The sequence below is a fragment of the Mobula hypostoma genome, chromosome 14 (assembly GCF_963921235.1).
Source record: "Mobula hypostoma chromosome 14, sMobHyp1.1, whole genome shotgun sequence".
Taxonomy (NCBI): Eukaryota; Metazoa; Chordata; class Chondrichthyes; order Myliobatiformes; family Myliobatidae; genus Mobula; species Mobula hypostoma.
In genome coordinates, this window is record NC_086110.1 from 21,338,492 (window position 1) to 21,364,720 (window position 26,229).

Here is a 26,229-nt window from a genome sequence, read left to right on the forward strand (position 1 = left end):
TCTCATCATGGTTCCATTAGCTCGATAATGGACCCAGTGCCAACACCTATTACTTCTGGAGATAAATTTCATTTCAGTTTAGAGCCTAACTAAATGTTCAATTCATCCCTTAGAGGTGGCTTGGTATGTTACAATCGGAAAATATTGGCTTACCTTAGGAATCACGAAAACCACCAAGTGGTCAGAAAGCAGCTCTGGACTTTTGATTTTGATGTCTCTCAGAGTATTGGAACATTTTTTGAAAGGTTAGAGGCAGGGATGTTTTCCACATTTTGTGTGACATTTTGTGTTTCAGTGAGATGTAACAGCAACAAATATCAAAGCAGTTGTTAGTGCACTTAATGCATAAAACATGTCCCAAGATAATTTATGGGAATATACTGTAAGTATAAATAGATGCTGACCCAAATTAAAAGATCTTAGATGAAAAAACTAAGATCCCTGTGGAAGAATTAGATTTTAAAGAGAGCTTGAGAGAAAGAGAAAGATATACTGAGAGTTTGGAGAGTGTAGTCCAAACCATGAAGTTTATTAAATGGAACCTCTGTCCCCAATAGTAGGGCAAAGAGGTCAATAGGTCAACAAAAGAATCTGAAGTTTGGCAGGATATCCTGGGACTGGAGAAGTGACAAAGATGGGGAAACTGTAAAGCAGTTTAAGTGTGTCTGAGAGTTTTTTAACCTACGTTGTTGGAGGTAGGACTGAAAAGCAATGAACAGACAGGAGTGAGGGGTGAGATGGAATTGCATCAAGTTGAAACTGAGGAGATTGCTAAGATTCACTGTGAGAGCACTGTGACCTCCCAGTGATTACCTCAACCAATTTATGACCCATCCAACAGGCAGCACAGAGGACCCAGAGGAAGTACAGAAGTGACAGTGATGTAGGGTTGACTTTTGGACCAAAATTGAGAGAATGAAGGAAGACCCAATGATGCTGAGTTTAATTGCTCTGAAGTAGATGGCGTATTTAGAATGTCAAATGAAGTAGGGGAATACAAATGAAAGAAGATGGAGGCAGTGTCCCAACATTATCCAATGGAATCTCATGGATTAACTTTACTAAGCAGACCATCTCAGTGTTTGTCCCCAATAAGGAAGATGTAGATTCTTTCCTTATTGGAGAGGGTGAGGGGGCAAGAGTAGCAGCCAGAAATGTAGAAGTGTAAAATGGAGATGATTTCAAGATCAATGAAGAGTTTGAGCAGAATGTGAAATCCTAACCTGAAAATGTATTGACCATCATACAGCCACCAAAAATCAGTCACTGAAATGGCACCATAGTACTCACATCTTTCTTGCTGAAGACTCTGTCATTTATTCGATTCTCTGATACGGTGCACAGTAGAAGTCTTTTGTTATCATTGTACTTGACATTAAGGATGAGACACACTTTTTCAATGAATGCAGTTAAGACAAGAACCTTTTATGTTGACTATGCTGATGAAATCAAATTTATATTAAATAAGAACAGCTTGCTGGCACCTGTTATTCCAGTCCACTCTGTGCCTCTAAATCTGTAATCTTATAAAACAATACTTAATTTTAGCATTCTCGATACAGAGCCCACTACTGAGGAAAATCCCAGAGCAAGTTGTATTTAGACCACGTTGCAGGTTAAACCTCTCATGACGCTTTCTTCTTTCTTGAATAGATAACTCTTTTGCCCTTAGAGATATCCCAGCACAATTCACAGTGAAGAGATCTGTCTGCAACTTTGAACTTCTCCCCTTTCAAAATATTGTTAGCATTCAGAATGAGAATCAGAATCAGGTTTAATATCACTGGCATATGTCATGAAATTTGTTGTTTTGTGTTTGCAGTACAGTGCAATATATAATAATAAATAACTATAAAGTATAAATTACAATATAGTATATATATATATACACACATATGCACATACACACACATCTCACATATATATAATTTAATAAATAAGTAATGCAGAAAGAGATAGAAAAAACATACTGAAGTAATGTTCATGTGTTTATTCTCCATTCAGAAATCTGATGGTGGAGGGGAAGAATCTGTTCCTGCAACGTTGAGTTTGTGCCTTCAGGCTCCTGCACCTCCGCCAGTGAGAAGAGGGCATGTCCTGGGTGATGGGGGTCCTTAATGATGGATGCCATCCTTTTGAGGCATTGCCTTTTGAAGATGTCTCCGATGGAGGCTGGTGCAACTTTCTGCAGTTTTATTTTGATCCTGTGGGGTGGGCCCTCCATTCCAGACGGAATGCTTTCCACAGTACATCTGTAGAAATTTGCGAATGTCCTTGGTGACATATTAATCCTCCTCAAACTCCTACTGATAAACACTTTCCCATCAACATAATGATGAAGCCTACTGGAGGTTGGGGGTGCCTGGGAACGGATACAATATATTCTGGATCTGTCCCTGAGCCGGGTGAATATAACCAGCAGGTATGGTTGACAGTGGTCTACAAGAAAGTGGTCAGCACGGTTTGGTTTGGGGGAAGGGACATCACACTACATTCCATGATGCCGGCTAGCGGCCAGCGTCGGCAGCACAACATAGTTTGTTGACAAGTAAATGGGAAACGGTGAAATCCCGATTTACAGCGCGAATATTTGAAGAATATTGGTTCCACCTCGAAGCATGAGTATAATTTACTTTTTAAGATAGAATTGCACATGCTTCTGATAAATAAGTCATTACTTGTTGCACGTTTAGGTCCATACCGTCGTGCTCAGATATAGAAGGATTCTTCATTGCTGTTTCCATAACCGTTTTGTTTTACCCGTCAGAGCTGTTAGCCCTGAGCTGATCCCTCGAAACTGGAGGACCGGTGAACCACTCTTAGTCTGGTTTGACTTGTCTGGCGTTGGTGATCCTACAAGAGTGAAAGCACAAGGCCCTGACTCCAGCCAACATCTCCGGGTCATTAAGGCACGCAAGCCTCCCAACGCTACAAGGTTGTGATCTTCTTGGAGGAAACAAGGTACAAAATAATAATAAAACGTAAATTAATGGACAGCCTGCTGCCCAGTGATGACCATGGGACATTGCTAAAAATTAGTTTAACTTGATTTTCTTTTTGCCTGTAGCGCCCTGGGCGAAAATTAAAGGAAGAACCCTCACGCAGCCCACCAGTTCCTACAGACTGGATGTAACTTTACGGTGGACAAATGCCCTTTGGAGTGAAAAGGTCTGGGAGCACTCCCACTAAATTGCAAATTCCAAAGAGCTGAACAAGCTTTGGTCGATAAACCACTAGGGCAACGAAACAGGAATAAAGTAACGAGACAGATAGATGGATGGATAGATAGATACTTTATTGATCCCAAAGGAAATTACAGTGTCACAGTAGCGTTACAAGTGCACAGGTATACAAATATTAGAAGAGAAGTAAGAAAGAAAGAAGGTGTGTAGAGAAAGGTGCCGTCCTGATGAAGTGCCTCATCCCGAAACGTCGACTTTTTAATTTCCCTCTGTGGATGCTATCCGATTTGCTGAGTTCCTCCAATATTTTGTGCGTTACACGAATCTGCCGGATGGTGATACAACCGCCCAGTCCACACGACATTTAACCTGGTTGAATTCAGCACCACGGAGAAATCCGCTAGTGTAGCCATCAATAAGAATGAACAGGCACCGACAAGGCGCCAATCCGTGCTGAGATCGGGTCCGATTTGTTGCATTATATTTGAAGCAAATGACTAATCCCCTAGTATGGCACCTTTGCTTCTCGCAAAGTTACTCCTCTATAGACCTTTCTGTTTCCACTGTAATTAGTTAGAGCTGTAAAGGTAACGCCGAGCCGTGATAAAGTTTCAAATGTCACGATTACCTCTGGGTAATGGTGAAACAAGTAAAAGCTTTTTGTTCCCGCAAAATAAATGACATTGTTACTCTTGTGTAATGAATGCAGCAAAAGTCTTAGCTGTGTATAAGGAAGTTTTGATACCACGAGGGTTTAATCTACAGTCACTTCACTTGTCAGTGAACCATTGGTAAATGTCGTTTTGAACACTTTAAAGGCGCAGAACAAACCGAAACATCCCAAATACTGGGGCCGGCACAGGGACCCAGAGGTAACAGAGTAGTGACCATCGACTACAGTTTCTCTCGCACTCAAAATCTGAAAACCTAGAAGTATATCTGGCTCCAATTTTGGTATCCGTGAACTTAACTATTACTTGTAACAGGTTTCTGCTCTTAAACCGTGTAAATCCGCAATCTTGACTTCCTCTCGATCAGCAAGACATTTAACACCAATAAAAAGGTACAATGATATTTCTAACACTGCCACCACAAAGAGTTCCTGTCAGAAATTATTCCAATTAGCATCTTTAAAGTGAGCCGTGACTTACCCAGTTGAAAAAGCATTGACAGACGAATGTATAGGGATCCCAAGCGGTGACCCATCGCGAGGAGAGGGAGCCGACCTATCTATTTTGCAGCTAACTTGCTGGAAGTCAAACGCCACGTTTAAAACAAAAAAAAAATCAGAAAGCTACGAAGAAGTGGGATTAGATGGAGATCATGTCTAAACCACGCCCCCAACAGCAGGCTATGATTTAACTCTTCAGGGAAAGGAGCTTTCACATAATATCAGTTTGCTGGCGGATTAAAATTTCATTTCCGTATGACTTTGGCTAAAACATTGTGAAATCTGCCCTGTTAAAGGATTTGAGGGGTTAGGTCTGAAATGGCAGTGTTCTGGAAATGATTTGACGAAGGGAGCGCTGTAGGACTGCGGCGCTGGGTCGGTAGCATAAGGAACAGTTCCAGGGAGAGTTAGACTCACCGTCTCCAGTAGAGCGGGTGTGAGGGTTGGGCTGTGATTACGGGCAACAATCCTATTATAATTCCGTGAAGCCCATCGTTTTCTCATCTTTATTTTGTTTTTCTTACTACCATCAGGAAATTGCGGGCAGGATTGAACTGAGTTCGGACAGAGAGAAGCAAAAAGCTGAAGGGTGATTCCCCGGCGAGGATGCGGGATTAGTGAAGGCAGCCCACGTGAAGATGTGAGGTTGCTTTGAAAATGGCTTAGCTGGGTTGGAAACTGGTTGATTATTCATTCAATCTTGCATGTTTGATCAATGTTTCCAGGGAAAAAAATATTTGTGCAGGTATAATCCCAAACAGCGCTGGGTTCTCGACAGTTGCAACGCCTTGCCTGCGAGTCACTTGTGTGTTTGGGGTGAGGTTCAGCACTCGCCTCTTATTGTGACATGCAACTCCGAATGCCCTGTTTACGTGTGGCTTACTCAATAGATATGCCGCCCTCGGCAATTAAGCAGAGTTATTCATTTTTAAAACGTTCAACCTAAGAAATCCGGTTCGTCTTGCTTACGGCTGCGACTAAGGTTTTACTACCGGTAAATAGAGGAACGGGGAACTCACTTCACTTATATATATCGTAATATCTGAATTACAATAGTTCAGACTAATAGATATTAATTCAGAGCTGAGTTTCAACTAGTGATTTTATTCTAAACTTAATTACTTGACTATGTATACATCTGCCATAGAAAAAACCTGTTTCACTGAGGTCCTCCGGCAAAGACCTATCATCTTTCTGCACTCTCATCCTCACCTTCAAGGGCCAACGCACAAGAACTCCCACATTCATCTGCTCCTGCACATTCTTTACAGCTGTGCCGGTAGCAGACCAAGTATGGTTACGTAAGGCCCATCGTTTTCTGTACCTCTTTGCCTCTGATTTCCACAGGACAGAGATCGGTGGTGAGTTCCCCAGGCGACGGGGCTCCGGTGAAGGTTTGGGTGGGTAGTATGCCCAGGATGCCCTTCACACCATTTCTGCCAAAATGCACCACCTCACTTCTTATTTTCCTACCCATCTCCATAGCCTGTAACAATCCTGTAACATCCTCATTTGAAGGCAAACCAAACTTAAATGTCATCTACAAATATTGAAATTTCACTCAGTATTCTAATAACAAGTCACTAGTGTAAATACTGGTCTGGGGGAACATAATCCCCTTCCAATTACTGTTCTCTGAACACAAGTATTTATTATTAATTGAAGTCAACACTCACCCTGCTATTCCATTAACAAGCCTTTCATCTTATGTTATATATTTTCTTAATGTACTTCCAGCAGAACTCATCAGACACCCCCTCCCCCATTTATGTAGCTTTCTTAAACATTAGACAAGAGGAATTCATCTTTTCAGTTATTAAATATTTTTAAGGGAGGAAGCACTCATCAATACAATGTTTGGACACTTCAGAAAAACAAATTTGATGGAATAAGCAGTGAACTTGATGTGCAAAAAAGTGCAAGTTGAATACTTTGGACTGAGAATCCAAAAGACTGTCTGGAAAACCTTAACTTTTTCTTATTGATGAAACCAACTTGCAGACTTTTTTTTAAATTAGTATTTTTCCTTGATTCCACAGAGAGAGGAATCTGGTAAAACTGACTGTAGTTTAACATAATTGTGTTAAATATGTTTTCTTTTGATTACAATACCAGTCGTTGAAGAAATTAGAGCAGTGGATATTATGTGGCTGGTCTTCCAAAGAGTAACAAAAAATGTAAGCATAATTAAATCTTTGCAGGATTAAAGGGACAATAATAGCAGGGTGAATATGAAAGGACAGAAATGAGGAATAGATGTTTTCAGAGGCTGGGGTGGGATAGAATAACACAGAATTATCTTCCCTAGAAGATAGTATAATGGCTACAATCCTATTGACTAATAGTGTAAATTTTACTATACGTGGCTATTTCAGGGAAAACACAAAACAATAAGGCAATTTAATAACAGACTGAATCAACACCAGCTGGGGAAGTGAACAAATTGAAAATTAAATTCACCGCAGAAAAAATATTACGCATTTAATAGGATGAATAAAAGACAATATACACTAAGTTGTATAATATTAAACTGGGTATCCCTGTACCCAAATCTTTCAGGACAAGGCAACTTTCAAGCAAATCACAGTATCCTTGGCTTGATGAATAGTGGAGTGGAGTAAAACAAACATCTGAAGTCTTTGGAGAAGACTTAGACCTCAGCTGTAATAGCTTTCAATATCACACGCTGCATTTTAGGGAGAGCAACTAAACCTCAGAATCACACAAGATTCTGGAAATCCAGAGTAACACAAAAAGTGCTGCAGGAACTTAGACCTCAGGCAGTATCTATGGAGATGGACAGAGGCAAAGTTTCGGGCTGAGACTCTACATGAGGAAGACCTCAGAATGCACAGAAGACGTCAATATAAATGGTGCCGGAGATGAGGGATACTTTCAGCTGGAGATAGTGAATTGTTTCCCTTGGAGAAGATCAGTTTAAATGAAAACAAAGTGGGCTCAAAATCTTCAACAGTACAGTATTGGCAACAACGTAAATGAGAAGAAATTATTTCCAGAGGCAAAGATTTAAGATAAGCAAAAGACTATGAAGGGAAAAGGGAAAGATAAATTATGCAACAGGTTTTTAAAATCTAGAATGCATTGTCTAAAATGGTGATTAAATCAGATTTGATCATAATTTTCATTAGGGTATTGGATAAATAGATGGAGGCAACAAATATCCAGGATACGGGCAATAGGGCTCTTTTAAAGAACCATCCACATTCCACACTTACACCATTTCATTCTATGGTTCCAATTGCTACTGTGCAATAAATAACTCAGCAAGTCTCATGTGAACTGCATTAAAGTATTCTGGTAACACTTAAATAGGTTGCAGTTTCATGCCTCAGTCCATTTGTATCAAGAGCAGCATATTACCTGCAACTTTAATACAATCTCAAAAATTAACTGCTAAAAACCATCATAAATCTACTAATTATGAACAGGACTGAATAGTAATCCAACTAAAACTTTTGGATGAACATAAACCAGTCAAGCTTTGCTCCATTAGTTTATCAATGCCAAACAAAACCATTCAAGTGAATTTGACTGCTTGGTAATCAAAATCTACCTACAATCAGCCAAGTAGCACACAAATTTTGACAGAAGACATTTAGCTTATCTTTACAGAAAAGCAGCCTAACCCAATTTCAATCCTTCGTATTCTGTAATTACCTTTATTACCAATGCTTCTCACAAAAGTGCAGAAAATTCTCTATTATTGTTGACATGTTTTGGGACTTCAATTGAATTCCCATCTTACTGGCTGTGCTCCACCATTGGACTTCACAAGGAGTGCAACTGATGAGCAGAGGGTTTGCTGAATCCACTGCCGTAGTATAGTGTGGAAGGGCCTTGGTGATAGGTAAAAGGCTTTCAAAAGAGTTTTGTGATCAGGGTTTGGTATGACTCAACTGCACCAAACCATTCCAGGGCACTAGTCATATAAGCAAGAACTCTGGTATGGAAAAGGCAAATTCAGAGGATCGTGGGAAGAGGTTCTTCATTCTCTGCAAACCATGTTCATTTCATATATTAAATCATCTCATGTATTTAATCCTAGAACAGTCTCCTGCCCCATTCAATCTGGCCTAGAAATATAAACATATTATTCTATATCTACACTAATTGAATTTCATCTTGTTCAAAATAGGCAGAAATATTTTGCTACCAAGGCAATAGTACTTTGAAAAACATGGAATAATTCAAACAGAGGTGCCTTTGAGAAAATATGCTCATAAAAATTAAACTAAGGAGCGAGCTGATCTCATTGTTACTCAGCAGCATTAAATTGCTAGTCCATTTTCTATTTTAACTGTAATATGTTTGCCCAAGTCCTTTAAGTGAAAACAAAATCTACAAGCCCTCTTAGTACATTCCATTGTATATACACACACACACACACACACATGAAAATTCAGACATTCCCAATAGTTGTTGTTAGTTCTCAGCTTGACTTTAAAAAAGCTAATCAAGGGTGAGCATGCATGCAGCTATACTCCAGCATTCACTGAATTGGCCAATCTGCAGCAGAACACCATCTGGCATTTGGTCCCAAATGACAACCATGCTATCATTTCTTTTGATCACACTAGCAACATATGTAAATGAGAGATATGAAATACTATAGTGAATCTCTGGAGGACAGCTGTTGCCTCTTTTTCATCATTTTTACATTATCTTCCCAGAAAGGAGTAAATCACGTTGTATTGTTGCTTTGTGACAATTCAGCATATCACTTCCTTCCTCTGTATAAACCTAGGCTTTAAAACGCTTATTTTATTCCATCCTACCTACTATTTTCCTACTTTGGAAATGGCTTACACAAATTGTCTCATCTGGATTTTAAGAAACCTTTCAACTATTGGCTTGCTCGCACATAGAATGAATGGGCTCGAGTACAGATGGAGCCAGTCTATTTTGTTTAATTCTCCAATACTGGACAATGTTCCAGATTGTTATCAGATATTCCAGATTGATTTCAGATATGTTACTAAATGATTAGAGATCAATATTAAAATGACATGTAACAATTTGGTAAAATGTTTTTTAAAAATTCTCCAAATCATGTAGATTCTGGCAAGATATGGAAAAGGCATTTAAACAAGGGTATATTAGATGTACACTTTCTGAATTTGCAGTTCAATGGGCTTTTCAACTTCAAAAATTTACAGAAAATGGGGAAGGCAAGAATTTATCAGTAAACAGCAGAATATTGGTAATTATCAAATAAGCTTCAGAGATATGTAAACAGTGTCAATACTAGTTACTTACCAAAACACTTTCACAGAGCCCAACTAAAACCAGTTGTGATTTTATGGGGTTTTGCAATTTTGTTTTCAATTTAAAATCAAGTTATAACTGTGACTGCAATAATTTAGACATGTTAAAGGTGAAAACAAACAACTATTCAGGGCACTATTTAAAACGGCTTTCAAATAACAACACTGCAAAAGGCAAAGGCAATCAGAATACTATCTTAAGTAACATTTTTAGTAACCATATCCTGAAATATTATGGATATTTTGCAATTGTTTTGTTTGAAATTTGTATTTATTTTTAAGATTACACTTCTAAAATAGCAACTACAGAAGTTTTCCCCAAAGTTATAACATTTTGAACGATCATACGAACAATCAAAAAGTTACTATGTGTTACACAAAAGGCAGCAGTTTACTCGACAACTGCCTTGATAAAACAAATAATGGAACGTTTTGCAATATTAAAACATACAAATCAGTGCTAATAATTTAAAGATAAACCAATCCAGATAATTTCCAAAAAATCTTTTTATTGTGAACATTTTTGAAACATTATCCAAACAGGAAATTTCCATATTCAAGATTAAAAAAAACAAACTTAAAATTACAACAAAATTGTAAATGCTGAAAAACATCAATTAACACAAACCTGTTTTTCTTCTTTTTGAACTAACATGATGGAAATAAACTATTTGCTGAGTGAAATTTCAAGCAGTAACAGTCAAACACTAATTAGAAATATTCTGAAAATATATTTTGGATGCTCATTCAACTCGTGACAGTTGTATTCAACTCTAAGTCGAGGTCAGAATTTTATAGTGAAATGCTTTTTAATGCTTAAAGAATGTGAGAACAGAAGGTTGATGTTCAATTATGTGTTTGATACACTTATGCTAACATGCAGATAGTTTTACCGTATCATAAATGTAACTATGGAGTAGGAAAAAGGATGCTTATATTTACATAGTTTTGTTTTAAACTGACCAACATATAAAATGGATTATCCAAATTAGAGAAAAGATTTTTTTTTTTTTTTTTTTAAAGTAACTAATGCATTAGGTGGACTGAACTGTGGCTCCAAACCAATTTTCTTACCACAGATAAGGGAGGTTCCATTTTTTTTAATAAAACAGTTATGTTAATTCGTAACGTACAGATGTGAATCGTATAGTTATAACACAATCATTACAGGTGGCAGAAGCACATCAGCCATAGAGTTCAATTTAACTCAGTGGAGTCATCAGTCCCTGAAGCATCATCGTAAGTCTTCGAGCTCTTTTACTCACATTATTGGGAGGTTCTGCTTGGTTGAACTGATACAGTTTCTGTCTCACTTGATTTAAAACAGAACCCATATGATCCCTGGCAACTGGGTCTGTGTGATCTAGATTCATGATTGCATCTTCCAGGTAACTGAAATGAAAGCAAAGATTAATTATTGCATTAAAAAAAAACAAAAAATAGTTGGCCTTTTGACCATTTGAGCTTGTTACACTATTCAATACAATCATGACTGATCGTCCATCTGAATATTAGATTCCTGTTTTCTTTTCAGACCCCTTCATGCCTCATGTCTAGGAATCTATAGACCTCCTAAAAACTATGCAGTGACATGGTTTTCACTTTCTGTGGTTGAGATTTCCACAGGTTTTCCATCATCCAAATGAAGAGATCTCTCTTCATCTGTCTAACAGGACTTATCCTCATCATAACTCATATCGTCACTTCTCTTTCGATACCTCCCAAACCCCTCATGGGAAACATAACCCGCACATCCACCCTGTCAGAACAGGTAATAGTCACCATAAATAATTTAATATTTTTCACATAAAAATATGGAAAACTGTATCACAAACAACCATTGAGAGAAAAGATAAAAACAATGACCTTGGATTTATTCATAAACTGCCCTTCACACTGTCAGAATGCCTAAAAAGTGATTATTGACATTGAATTTTTAAATATTCCACACTCAGAATGATCATGTTTTGGGCATAAATTAAAACAATTTGCAAGACTCCACAATGAATCATTAAATCATTGATACTTTGTTTAAACCACAGGTAACATTAGAGCAGAATTAGGCCTCTCCACCCAACGAGTCTGCTCTGCCATTCAATCATGGCATTTTTAAACCACATTGTCTCCTTTTCTTCCCATAACCCTTAAACCCCTGAAGATGATGGGGATTGGTTGAATGTAAATTTCCTTTAAGTTCTACTTGTAACTTAGTTTAATACATTATATGAAAGACAGCACCATTTACAATGTAGCATTGCACTGGGGTGTCAATGGTTATTTGGATCCTGATTATGGAAGATGGCTCCTTGGAAGTAACTCTAATAAAAGATACCAGTTAAAACATTAGCCCTTTTCTCTCCAGTGTTAACTGATTGCTTACTAATTATTAATTTCAATATTGTGGCTGAACTGCACTCATGATTTTTCCTTAGCACCTTACCCGAGTTTTAACTCTGTGCGAGAGTTGAGATCTGTGGAGAGCTGTTGAATAAGTGAAAGCAAAACTGGCTGGGTTAGGGGACATGGATGCTGACCAAAGACTAGGTGAGAATCCACAGTTTCACAGACATAAAGTACCAGGTTGAGATCTGCCGCAGTCAAGGCCTGATTGACAGAACAGAAAGAATTAATGAAGCAAGTTGACAGTTAAATTTAATCCAAAGTCATAAGCAAATGTTTCCTGCTCAAATCGTTACATTTTTACTCATAGCTTACTGCAGTTGTTCAATAATTAGTGTAATAATTTGAGCAGCAAAAGTAAATGAACCAGTTCTGTAAAAGTTTTAAATTTTAAATAAAAGGAATTTAAGAATAGTGTCCAGTCACATACCTTAATACTGTTTAAAAAAAACCTGTCATCTCACAATTAGTGGCACTGGGAGACAAGATCTCCTTTTTATTCTTCATTAAATAAATGTCAACAATCCCCAATTCATATTACACTATAACACTAATATCATTGCAAATCACCAAGTCAAAAATTAGGAGCTCTTGTGGGAAACTATCTTGTCAAAATTTGGTGGCTCCGTTTCTCTCATTGCTATATTGCAAAGTCCAATATGTCAAATTAATATTTTTTTGCAAGAATACATTAACAACCCATTTACAAATCAAGGAAAATTTGGTTTCTAAGTTATTATTAAATGCTGTGTACATGGTGGCTGCTACTTTTATTTTCATCTACTCAGAGACCCTATAAAGCCTTTCCATGAATTGAAACATCATTCATTTCATATGTATTTGCTTCTCCTTTTAATTATATGTCCAATCTTATTGGTACAGAGCTTATTTTCAGTATAGCATACAGTACAGGAACTGACCTTTTGGCTTACCATGTCTATGCAAACCACTAGGTACCTCTTTACACTAATCACATTTACCAATACATGGAGTGTAACCTACAATGCCTGGCAATTCACCCGGATGTTTCTTAAATGTTTTCTTAGACACACTTGTCATGAGGTAAAGTTTCTTCCCATCTGTGCCCCTCAATTTTGTACTTCTATTGGTTCTTTCCTCAGCCTCCTATGGTCCAAGGAAAGCAAACCTATCCTATCCAACCTCTCCTCATAACTTAACATTGCATCTGAGACAATATCCTGGTAAATCACACCTGTCTGTTCTACAGTACAATCATGTCCTTCTTACGCATGACAAGAACTGCTTGCAATATTCTATGGCCTAACCAATGTTTCAGAAAGTTGTTCTAAGACCTCTGTGAACTGAAGCTTTTCTTCACCACCCCAGTTACCAGTGCTGCCATTTTCAAGAATCTATTGGACTTGTACACAAAAGTCCCTTTGCTCCTTAATATTCCCTAGGACCCTATCATTCACTGTGCACATCTTCAATCCTCTAGAATGCATCACATCACACTCGGCACGATGAATTTTCATCTGCCATTGCCCTATCCAACTTACTAGCTAATCAATAATCTAACACCACCTACTATCAACACTAATTTTAATCAAACTTTTACATTCACATCCAAGTCCTTAATGTACATAACAAATAACAAAAGTCCCAGCGTAAATCCCATTAGTCACAAACAAAATAAAAATGCATATAATACTAGAAGAATAGCATTGGACCAAATTGGAACAGACTTTGCTCACAAGGTAAACAATAGACGGTAGTGCTATGTCAGGAAAGTTCCAAATCAACAAAAATGCATTCATGCTTTAGGTCCTCAAACCAGAGCATGTTCTCATCTTTAGGATTTTATTTGTATGGCAGGATGCAATGCTACACTAATAACTTCATAAAAGCAGCATCCAGTAAAAGAAACACTGTCAACCTACACAATCTTAATTACTTGCAACTTTAACCTTATTTGAGGTAACATTAAACTAGTTGAAAAAGGCTTGATGCTTTATTTTAGTTCCCTTGAGAAAGCTCAATTTATAGAAAGTAATAACCTGTTTGCTAATTTAACAGTCGGTTATTGCCAGGCAATCATTTCTATAAGCTGTACATAAAGCAGAATCTCAGTAGATTAGCTTCAATGAACCTGCCTTCAGTAGACATTAGTCCAAGTAAATTATCAAGGTACGTATGTCACCAAAATTGAGATTCAATTTCTTGCACCCAGTAATTTTTACAGTAGTTACATCTCTAAGCAATTTTATACTGAGATTTTCAGATTACCTTTGGGCAATTTGTAATCACGTAAAAATGAATTACATAGCTCCTAAATGGAAGAAAAACTCAAAACACTACAACTCTGAAATATTTCTCAGGAAACAAGTCGGTTCACTTGCATGCAAGACCAGATATATGATGGCCACAACAAGTCAACCAAGAATTGTCATCAAGAATTCATTTTATGCGTTCAAAAGTCAGGAGGTTATGTGGCAACTTTATGAAACTCTGGTTAGGCCATGTCTGGAATACTGTCACCCCACTATAGGAAGGATGTTGAGGCTTTGGAGAGGGTGCAGAAGAGGTTTACCAGGTTGCTACCTGGTTTAGAGTGTACGTGCTGTCACAAGAAGCTGGATAATCTTGGCTTCTTTTCTCAAGAGTGCCGGAGTCTGAGGGGAGATCTGATAAGAGATTTACAAGATTATGAGAGACACAGATATAGTGGACAGAGAGCATCTGTTTCCCAGGGTAAAATAACTAACACCAAAAGGCCTGCATTGAAGGTGAGATGTGGTAGGATCAACGGGGATGTGAGGGGCAAGTTTTTTTGACTCAGATGTGGATGCCCGGAATGCACTGCCCGGTATGGTGGTAGAGGCAAATATATTAAAGACTTTTAAGAGATGTTTGGATAGGTACATGGATGTAAGGAAGGTAGAGGGATATGGGCATGGTGTAGATAGGAGGGATGAGTGTTTGGTGTTTTTTGATTTCCTTTTTAGCTGGTTTAGCACAACCTTGTGAGCCGAATGGTCTGTTCCTGTGCTGTACTGTGCAATATAATTATTTGACAAGGTTCCAGATGGACATGTATATCCACACATTCTTAAAAACATCAGGGCACATTTGGTCAACAGATTACAAAGAGGTGACTGTAGTGAAGTTTCAGAGATTTACAAAGACTTTGCTAGGCTGGAAAGATTTAGATAAGAAAGATAGTATGAGCTGGGATTGCCCTCTTTGCAATTAAGGCAACTGTGGAGAAGCCTTAACTGAGGTAAAAAAAATATTAAGGGTCCAACACATAGTCAAAAGGAAGGGATTAGTTCTCTTAACCATGGGATGAAAGGGGATGTCCAGAGGAGAGACTGGAGGGGAAAAAAATTGGGGGATAGAAACAAGTAGGCTAGATTTAAAAAAATAATTACTTGTAAAATTAGGAGAGAGATGAGAGAGAAAGATCAAAGAGTGAGAGGGGGCTGGAACTAACTGCTTGAAAAGGGGCAAGTACTTAAAGAGCCATGACCTGCAAGGCTATGTGCTAATTACTGGAAAGCAAAATTATGCTGGGAACTTACTTTGAAATGACAGAGGCACCATGGGCCAAATAACCACCTGGTGTTGGAAATTTTCTACAAAAATCTAAAACTTGATACATCACTGTCACATGTAACAAGATATAGTGGAAAGCATATATTGCATCAAATCATTACACAGTGCACTGGGCTAGAATAAGGTCAAAGAAATAAAGCAGAATAAAGACCATAAGACCAGAGCAGAATTGGCCATTCAGCCATCAAGTCTGCTCCACCATTTCCTAATGGCTGATTTATTTTCTCTATCAATCCCATTCTCCTGCTTTCCCCCACCCCCCCCCCCACAACCTTTGACGCCCTGACTAATCAAGAATCTATCAACCTAGGAGCCTCTGCTTTAAATATACTAAACAAATTTCTTCCCATTCAGAAAGTAGTTTACACCTTTACTCCATCTACCAAAGTGCACGACCAGATACTTCCCCACACTATATTCCATCTGCCATTTCTTTGCCCATTTTCCCTATCTATTCAAGACCTTCCAGCAGACTTCCTGCTTCCTCAACACCATCTGTCCTCCACCTAACCTCGTATCTTCTGCAAACTTGGCCACAAGTCATCAGTTCTGTCATTCAAATTACTGAAATATAGCATGACGAGAAGCAGTCCCAACACTGACCCCTGCGGAACACCACTAGTCACTGGCAGCCAACCAGAAAAGGTCCCTTTATTGTGACTCTTTGCCTCCTGGTAGTCAGCCAGCCTTCCTATCCATGCTGATACCTCTCCTGTAATACTATGGGCTCTTATCTCGCTAAGCAGCCTCATGAGTGGCACCTTGTCAAAGGCTTTCTGAAAATCCAAGCATACAACATCCAATAATGCTCCTTTGTCTATCCTGTTTACTATTTCCTCAAAGAATACCAACAAATTTATCAGGTCAGATTTCCCCTTAACCATGCTGAGTTTGGCCTATTTTATCAAGTGCCTCATAGTAACCAAAACCTCATCCTTACCAATTGACCCCATCATCTTCCCAACTACTGAGGTCAGACTAACTGGCCTACAATTTCTTTTCTTCTGTGTCCCTACCTTCTTAAAGAATTGAATGACAGTTTCAATTTTCCAGGCCTCCAGAACCATGCTAGAATCCAGAGATTCTTGAAAGATCATCAACACCTCCACAATCTCTTCAGCCACCTCCTTTAGAACCCTGGGGTGCAGTCCATCTTGTCCAGGTAATTTTTCTACCTTCAGACCTTTCAGCTTCCCAAGCATCTTCTTAGTAATAACAACTATACTCACTTCTGGCCGACACTCTTGAACTTATGGCATAATGCTTGTGTCTCCCACAGTGTCATTTTCTAGTGACCAATATCCACTCTTGCCTCTTGTTTACTCCTTATATTTGAAAAACTTTTGGAATCCTCTTACATTATGGACTAGCTTACCTTCATATTTCATCTTTTCTCTCCTTATGGCTTTTTTGGTTGCCTGTTTTTTTTTTAAATAAAAATTTCCCAATCCTCTAACTTACCACTAATTTTTGCTCCATTATATGCCTTCTTTTGCTTTATGCTGTCTTTGACTTCCCTTGCCAGCCACTGTTACATCATCCTCTTTTTATAATACTTCATCTTTGGGATGTATCCATCCTGCAACTTCTGAATTGCTCCCTGAAACTCCAGCATTGCTGCTAGTATCCCCTTCAAAGCAACTTTGGCCAGCTTCTTGTTCATGCCTCTGTAATTCACCTGATTTTCCCCAATCTACCTGCATATTGAAAACCCCCATGACTACTGTAACATTGTGTTTTTTTTTTATATGCCTTTTCTGTCTCCTGTTGTAATTTGTACCCCACATCTTGGCTACTGTTCTGACGCTTGTATATGACTCCCATCAGGGCTTTTTTTTTTACCCTTGCAGTTTCTTAACTCTACCCGCAAGGGTTCTACATCTTCCGATCCTGTGTCACCGCTTTCTACGGATTTGATTTGAATTTTTAACAAAACAGTCACCCTTCCTCCTCTGCCTACCCACCTGTCCTTTTAATACGTGTAACTTTGGATGTTAAGCTCACAATCACCATGTCTGTAAAAATATTCACCCGCCCCCCCCACCCGCGGAAGTTTTCAGGTTTTATTGTTTTACAACAATGAATTAGTGGATTTATCTTTTTTGACAAGATCAACAGAAAAAGACAGTTTTGTGTCAAAATGAAAACAGAGCTCTACAAAGTGATCCAAATTAATTACAAATAAAAACACCAAATAATTGATTGCATAAGCATTCACTCCCTTCAAGTCAGTATTTAGTGGATGCATCTTTGGCAGCGATTACAGCCTTGATTCTGTGTGGATAGCTCTATCAGCTTTGCAAATCTGGACAGTGCAATTTCCCCCAATTCTTCTTTATAAAACTGTTCAAGTTCTGTCAGATTGCATGAAGATCGTGAGCAAACAGCCCTTTTCAAGTCCAGCCACAAGTTCTCAATTGGAGACTCTGACTCGGCCACTTCAGGACATTAACTTTGTTGTTTTTAAGCCATTGCTGTGTAGCTTGGCTTTATGCTTGGAGTCATTGTCTTGTCGGAAAACAAATCTCCCAAGTTGCAGTTCTCTTGCAGACTGCATCAGGTTTTCTTCAGGATTCCCCTGTACTTTGCTGCATTCATTTTACCCTCTACCTTCACAAGCCTTCCTGGGTCTGCTGCAGTGAAGCATCACCATAGCCTGATACAGCCACCACCACGCTTCACCGTAGGGATGGTGTGTTTTTGATGGTGTTTAGTCTAATGGCCAAAAAGCTCAATTTTGGTTTCAGCAGACCACAGAACCTTCTTCCAGCTGACTTCAGTCTCCCACATGTCTTCTAGCAAACTCTAGCTGATATTTCATTTGAGTTTTTTCTCTTCTCATTCTCTCATAAAGCTGCGACTGGTGAAGCACCCAGGCAACAGTTGTATGCGCAGTCTCATTCATCCTAGCAATTAAGCTTTTAACTCCTCCAGAGTTGCCATAAGTCTCTTGGCGGCCTCCCTCTCTAGTCTCCTTGCACAATCACTCAGTTTTTGAGGATTGCTTGCTCCAGGTAGATTTACAGCTGTGCCATACTCTTTCCATTTCTTGACAACTGACTTAACTGTACTCCAAAGGATATTCAGTGACTTGGAAATTTTCTTGTATCCATGTCCTGACTTGTGCTTTTCAATAACCTTTTCATGGAGTTGCTGGAGTGTTCTTTTGTTTACATGGTGTAGTTTTTGCCAGGATACTGACTCACCAGCAGCTGGACCTTCCAGTTACAGGACAATTTTTACTACCATCAGTTGAAACATCTTGACTGTACACAGGTCTCCAAAAACAGATCTCCATCTACAAGATCATCTCCTTTATTCCAAATACTACACACATTCAAATATTACACCTCTAGTCCTGTATTCATCATCCTTTTCAATTTTGCTCCACTTCAACTCATCCCGCTGTCTGCCCTATCATCTGCCTGTCCTTCCTCATAGTCTCACTACACATTGTATCTACTTGTATACCAACTATCCCAAATGGTTCCCATTCCCTTCCCAAAATAACTTTAATCCTCCCCAAAGTTCCAGTAAACCTGCCCACAAGGATATTGGTCCCCCATAGGTTCAAGTATAACCAGCCCTTTTCATACAGAAGATATCTCAATGATCCAGAAAGCTGAAAGCCTGTTCCAATTCCTTGGCCACACATTTATCTGCCAGATCATCCTATTCATACCCCCACTGACATATGGCACAGGTAGCAATCCAGAGATTCCTACCCTGGAGATCCGGCTTTTCAGCTTCCGACTTAACTCTTTATATTCTCACTTCAGGGCCTCCTCTCTTTACCCACTTATGTAGTTGATACCAACATATACCATAACTTCCAGCTGCTCACTCTTCCCCTTTTAGGATGCTGTGGACCCAATCTGAGACATCCCTGACCCTGGCACCTGTGAAGCAATATACCAACCTGGGTGTCTCTTTCAGGTCCACAGAATGCCCTGTCCGATCCTCTAACCATGGAATCCCCCATCACGACTGCACTCTTCTTCTCCTTCCTCCCTTATTGAGCCACAGAGCCGGACTCAGTGCCAGAGACCTGACCACTGTAGCTTTCCTTTGCTAGGTCATCTTCTCCAACAGAATTCAAAGTGGTATACCTGTTGTTGAAGAGAATGGCCACAGGGGTACTCTGCATTGGTTGCCTATCCTCTCCCCAGTTATCCGTGTCCTGCACCTGGGGTATAACTACCTCCCTGTATGTCCTGTTGATCAACGCCCAAGCCTCCCAAATGATCCAGAGTTCATCCAGTTCCAGCTCCAATTCCTTAACACGTACTGAAAGAAGCCACAGCTGGATACACTTCTTGCAGGTAAAGTCACCAGGGACAATGGAGATCTTCCAGCCTTCCCACATCCTGCAAGAGCAGCATTCCACTATTCTACCTGGCATACCCACTGCTCTAACTATGCAATACGAAAATCAAGAATCCATTTCATTATACAAGAGGGCCGTTCAAGAGTCTGAATACAGTGGGATAGAAGCTGCCCTTGAGCAAGGTGGATATACTTTCAGGTTTTGTATCTTCTTTCCAATGGGGAATGGATGAAGAGAGAATGTTGAGGTTGGGTGAGGCCTACGATTATGCTGGCTACTTCAGTGTGGCAAGTATAGAAAGAGTCCACAAGGGGAAGGCTGGTTCCAGTGATGTGCTGAGCTGTGACCACAACTTTCTGCAATTTACTGGGGTCAAATGCAGAGCAGTTGCCATACCAAGCCATTATTCCTCCAGACAGAATGCTTTCTATGTGCATCATTAAAAATTGTTAAGAGTCATCAGGAACATGCTGAACTTCTTTAGCTGCCTGACAAAGCAGAGGCATTGGTGAGCTTTCTTGGCTGTGATATCAACATGTGTGACCAGGACAGGCCACTGCTGACGTTCACACCTCGGAACTTGAACCATTCAACTTGAACACTGTTGATGGAGATGGCCAAATACACAACCTCCCAATCTGAAGACAATTACCTGCTTTTGTTGTCATTGAGGGAAAGCTCACAGTTCAAATTTATTATCAAAGTATGTATATCATATAAAACCTGAGATTCATCTTCTTGCAGATACTCACAAAACAAAGACATAATAGAATTCACTAAAAAACAGTCAAGATAGCCACATATCCAATTTGCAAGTGGACAACTCGCACAAATAATTTAAAAAAGTGTAAACAAAAGCACATGAACATGTATTGCAGAGTCCCTGTGTGACCACAGCTGCAGAGCCCATCCAGAAGCCCAGTGGCTGCAGGGCAACAACTGATCCTGAACCTGGCGGCGTGGGGCCCAAGACACTAGCACTTCCCGCCCAACAGTAGTAACGAGAAGAGGGGGAGACCGGTCAAACACCAGGCAAACGGTGCTGAACATCTATTCATTTTCCACTCTCACTCTCAATGATTTTAATCTTGCTCAGTGCTTTAATTGACAGAGTAATGGAGCCGACCACAGGTTTGTCTTCCGCTTTCAGATCTCGACATGGTGACCACCCCATATGATGGTAGTAATTTTATGAGCTGTCTGCTAAACTTTACTGTCAGTCACCTGCGCCTTCTTGCAAGATTGTTTTCACGACACTATGTCCCTAAGCTCTCAATCTCCTCTATATTCCAACTCAATGTTATTTGAGATGTGGCCCACTACAGTGGTATCTTCTGCAAACTTGTAGATGGAGTTACAACATAATCTAGCGTCGCAGTCATGAGTGTATAGGGAGAAGAGTGGGGGCCTGAGGACGCAACCTTGTAGAGCACCAGTGTTTAGAATAATTGTGGTAAGGATGTTGCTGCCAACCTTTACTGCTTCGAGTCTGTTGGTCAGAAAGTCAAGGATCCAGTTTCAGAGGGAGGCATTAATTCCCAGGGTTCAGTGATGAGTTTGCTTTGAATAATAGTATTGAAGGACAAAGTGTAGTCAATAAACAATAGTCTATCATAGGTGTCTCTACTGTCCAGATGCTCCAGAGATGTGTAGGGCCAGTAAGGCAAATCACAGGGGGTTGAGGTTGTCTGGAAAGCTAGAGTTGTTACATGCCATGACCAACTCTCGACCCGCATCATGGCAAGATGTTAAAGGGCAGTAGTCATTAAGGTTGATTATCCTGTTTTTCCTGTGTACTGGGATGACAGCAAACTTCTTAAAGCAGCAAGGAATCACAGCCTGAAGCAGGGAGGGGTTAAAATTACCTGCAAATACCCCTGCCAGCTGAGCCACACAGGGACTGAGAAGTACAGACTGAATTGGTCATATATTTCATTTTAATGTTGAAAGATTAAAAGTAGTCACATTACTGGCTCACTGTGGAACATAGTCAATAAATCAAAAGTACTGATGAACTGGGAAAAATAGAGCCACTACACGATTTTTAAAAATGGATGTTTGTCAAGAAACTAAAATTAATTGCAATTATACTTTTAAAGACAATCGAAATGCTAACATGCTTGAATATCTCAAGACCAGTATTCAACACCATCATCCCCTCAAAACTAATCAGTAAACTCCAAAACCTGGGCTTCAGTACCCCTTTGTGCAACTAGAACCTAGATTTCCTCACTTCTAGACCCCAGTCAGTTCAGATTGGCAAAATCATCTCCTCCACAATCTCCAGGAGCACCACTGCTCTAACCGTTTTACACCTATGACTATGTAACCACGTACAGCTCCAACACCATGTACAAGTTTGCTGATGACACCACTGTTGTGGGCTGCATCAAAGGTGGTGATGAATCAGCATACAGGAGGAGATTGAAAACTTGGCTGAGTGGTGTAATAACAACAACCTCTCACTCAATGTCAACAAGGCCAAGGAACAGATTGTAGACTTCAGGAGAGGGAAACCAGAGGCCCATAAGCCAGAAAACTGGGCAAAGAACAACCAAGCTAAAAGGAGAGGGTATGGCAGATGTAACAGTTCAACCTTCAAATCATCAATTCTTACACCATGGCAAAAATGAGCAGAGCAACAAGACAATAGGTGGTCAACCTGCATCAGCAAGGTCTCTCCCAAACAAAAATTTCGCAGCAGCTGGTAGTTTTAAAGATATGCTGTCCAAGCTCTTGTGAAGAAGCACAAAGAAATAGGCATGGTCAAGGACCAGATACACAACAGTCAGCTATGGAAAATGAGTGCAACAGACAAGAAATACATCAAACTGATATCCTTTCTAAATCTGAAATGAAGTGAACTTACAGAAACCACTGAAACCCACAACACCCCTCAACACTCTGGAGATGTCTTGTCAGAAGTGGTCTTCATGGAAGAGTTGCTGCCAAAAAGCCATTCCTCCAAAGTGGAAACAAAACCAAGAGGCTCAGCTACACACAAAAACACAAGGACTGGGATGCTGAACAATGGCAGCAAGTGCTCTGGACCAATGAGTCAAATTTGAAACTTTTGGTTCAAACAGGAGGCACTTTGCTGGTAGAAGAGTCAGAGCACACTACATGGGTAAGTGTCTGCAGCCAATAGTGAAGCAAGGCAGAGGTCCCCTGCTGGTTTGGAGTGCAGTTCTGCAAATGGAGTTGGTGATCTAGTCAAAAATAATGGATCCTCAAAGCCGAGAAGTATAAGCAGATTCACATCCATCAGGCAATACCAACAGAGAGGTATCTGATCAGTCCCAACTTCATTCTGCAGCAGGAGAATGACCCCAAAAACACAACCCATGTCATAAACTATCTTCAGCGAAAAGAACAAGGAGTTCTGGAACAGATGGTATGGCCTCCTCAGAGCCCTGATCTCAAAATCAAGGCCATCTGAGATTATCTGGAGAGACAGAAGCAAGTGAGACAGCCAAAGTCTGCAGAAGAACTACGGCAAGCTCTCCAAGATGCTTGGAACAATCTACCAGCCAATTTTCTTATAAAACTGCATGACAGTATATCTAAGAGAATTGGTCCAGCTTTAAAGGCAAAGGGTGATTACAACAAATATTGATTTTTAGTGTTTTTCTACTGTTTACTGCTTTATTAATTTTTTGATATTTAGAAACTTTTCATTTTGTTATTTTTGAAAGTATCCTTGCTTTAGAGAATTTCTTTTTACATGAGCCCGTATTTTGTATATGACATTAAATGCAAATGCTAAATTATACAGCAATGATTAGACTCAAAGATGCTAAAAGTCTTTATACCAACTGATCTGAGTATCAGCAAATATCTAAAATTTCATCTCCACTAGAAATTCGTTTGTCACTTTGTGGTAATAGGCTCAATCTCCTACACAAACCTGTTGAAAAGCTTGGTTCAGTTGTCCCTGTTGCAACAGCTGTAAAATATGGGCCTGTTGGGATTGGAAATCCATGTGAGTTGATGGAATTGGAGTGCCAGCAGCTGATCGCATGGCCTGCATTATGCTAGAAGCAACAGCAGCCTGTTGTTCCTTCATTGCAAGGCCAACTTCTCCTTTAACGATTCTCTGCACTTGAGTTAAAATCGATTCCTGCAAACTGTTGAAAATCAATATGAATGTCATGAAGCATTTTTCCATTAAGTCCTACATATTGTAGCTGTGGATACATTTAATAAACAAACTGTCTCTTATCCAAAAATTAGCATGCTGAACTGTGCATTTCATTTATGACAAAGGAAAAATATCAACTTTTAATCTGTTTATATGATGCTTTTCAACTGAAATTATATATGGAATAATACCAAAACAATCTGTACACAGCTAGAAATATTGTTTTTAAAAATTTCTCACTACACATGTATTCAGCTGCAGTAGCACCACCTGAGATTTCCCCCATGAGGACTTAATCCAGAGATCTCAAAATACTGAAACAGGTGACTCACAAAAGAATTACACTACCTAACAGACAAAGGAAAAAGCAGGCCAATACCTGTGTGCATCTAAATTAAAGACTAGAAATTAATTGTGATCCTGCTAAACATGACAATGGCACATGCTACTGAGGTTTAGATTACGTAGTGTGGATATGCAATTTGTTCAATTATCATTGATAAGCTGATGTCCTAGAGGACTGGCAAGTGGAGGAAAGGGAAGGGACTGGAGGAAAGGGAGGTTGGTTCACGAATAGAGAAAGCTTGGAGACAGTGTGAAAGGGGGAATAGAAAAGTGATCGAGAAGGGACGCGCTTAGACTGATGGCTTGAGGTGTGTCTATTTTAATGCGAGGAGTATTATGAACAAAGCATATGAGCTTAGACCGTGAATCAGTACTTGGAGCTATGATGTTGTGGCCATTACAGAGACTTGGATGGCTCAGGGGCAGGAATGGTTACTTCAAGTGCCAGGCTTTAGATGTTTCAGAAAGGACAGGGAGGGAGGCAAAACAGGTGGGAGTGTGGCACTGTTGATCAAGGATAGTGTCACGGCTGCAGAAAAGGAGGAAGTCATAGAGAAGTTGTCTACAGAGTCTCTGTGGGTGGAAGTTAGGAATAGGAAGGGGTCAATAACTCTGCTGGTTGTTTTTTTTTTAATATATAGACCACCCAATAGTAACAGGAACATTGAGGAGCAGATAGGGAGACAGATTCTGTAAAGGTGTAATAATAACAGGGTTGTTGTGGTGAGAGATTTTAATTTCCCAAATATTGATTGGCATCTCCCTACAGCGAGAGGTTTAGATGGGGTGGAGTTTGTTAGGTGTATTCAGGAAGGTTTCTTAACACAATATGTAGAGGCTGTACTTCACCTGGAATTGGGAAATGAACCTGGTCAGGTGTCAGGTCTCTCAGTGGGAGAGCATTTTGGAGATAGTGATCACAATTCTATCTCCTTTACCAGAATATTGGAGAGAGATAGGAACTGACAAGTTAGGGAAACGTTTAATTGGAGTAAGAAGAAATATGAGGCTATCAGGCAGGAACTTAGAAGCATAAATTGGAAACAGATGTTCTCAGGGAAACTTATGGAAGAAATGTGGCAAATGTTCAGGGGATATTTGCGTGAGGTTCTGCATATGTCATTTCAATGAGATGGAAAGGATGGTAGGGTACAGGAACCATGGTGTACAAAGGCTGTTGTAAATCTAGTCAAGAGGTAAAGAAGAGCTTACAAAAGGTTTAAAAAAAAACTAGGTAATGATAGAGATCTAGAAGATTACAAGGCTAACTGGAAGGAGTTTAAGAATGAAATTAGGAGTGCCAGTAGGGGCAGACAGGATTAAGGAAAACCCCAAGGCATTCTACAAGTATGTGAAGAACAAGAGTTAAGACGTGACAGAATAGGATCAATCAAGTGTGACAGTGGAAAAATGTGTATGGAACCGAAGGAGATAGCAGAGGTACTTAATGAATACTTTGCTTCAGTATTCACTACGGAAAAGGATCTTGGTGATTGTAGGGATGACTTGCAGCGGACTGAAAAGCTTGAGCATGTAGATATTAAGGAAGAGGATGTGCTGGAGCTTTTGGAAAGCATCAAGTTGGACAAGTCACCAGGACCAGACAGGATGTACCCCAGCCTACTGTGGGAAGCGAGGGAGGAGACTGCTGAGCCTTGGGTGATCTTTGCACCATCAATGAAGACGGGAAAGATTCCAGAGGATTGGAGGGTTGTGGATGTTGTTCCCTTATTCAAGAAAGGGAGTAGAGATAGCCCAGGAAATTATAGACCAGTGAGTCTTACTTCAGTGGTTGGTAAATT

General features: G+C 39.7%; 1 protein-coding gene across 1 annotated transcript in view; it reads right to left on the bottom strand.

The window, feature by feature from the left end:
- Positions 1-9,963: 9,963 nt before the first annotated feature.
- Positions 9,964-26,229, bottom strand: part of edc4 (enhancer of mRNA decapping 4) — a 104,236-nt gene continuing 87,970 nt past the window's right edge. Inside the window, exons 27-29 of the mRNA XM_063066787.1 lie at positions 23,849-24,068; positions 12,079-12,242; positions 9,964-11,030 (exon numbers count right to left, since the gene is read on the bottom strand). Coding sequence (XP_062922857.1) covers positions 10,841-11,030; positions 12,079-12,242; positions 23,849-24,068 — 574 coding nt within the window. The 3' untranslated portion in view covers positions 9,964-10,840. The remainder of the gene's footprint in view (positions 11,031-12,078; positions 12,243-23,848; positions 24,069-26,229) is intronic.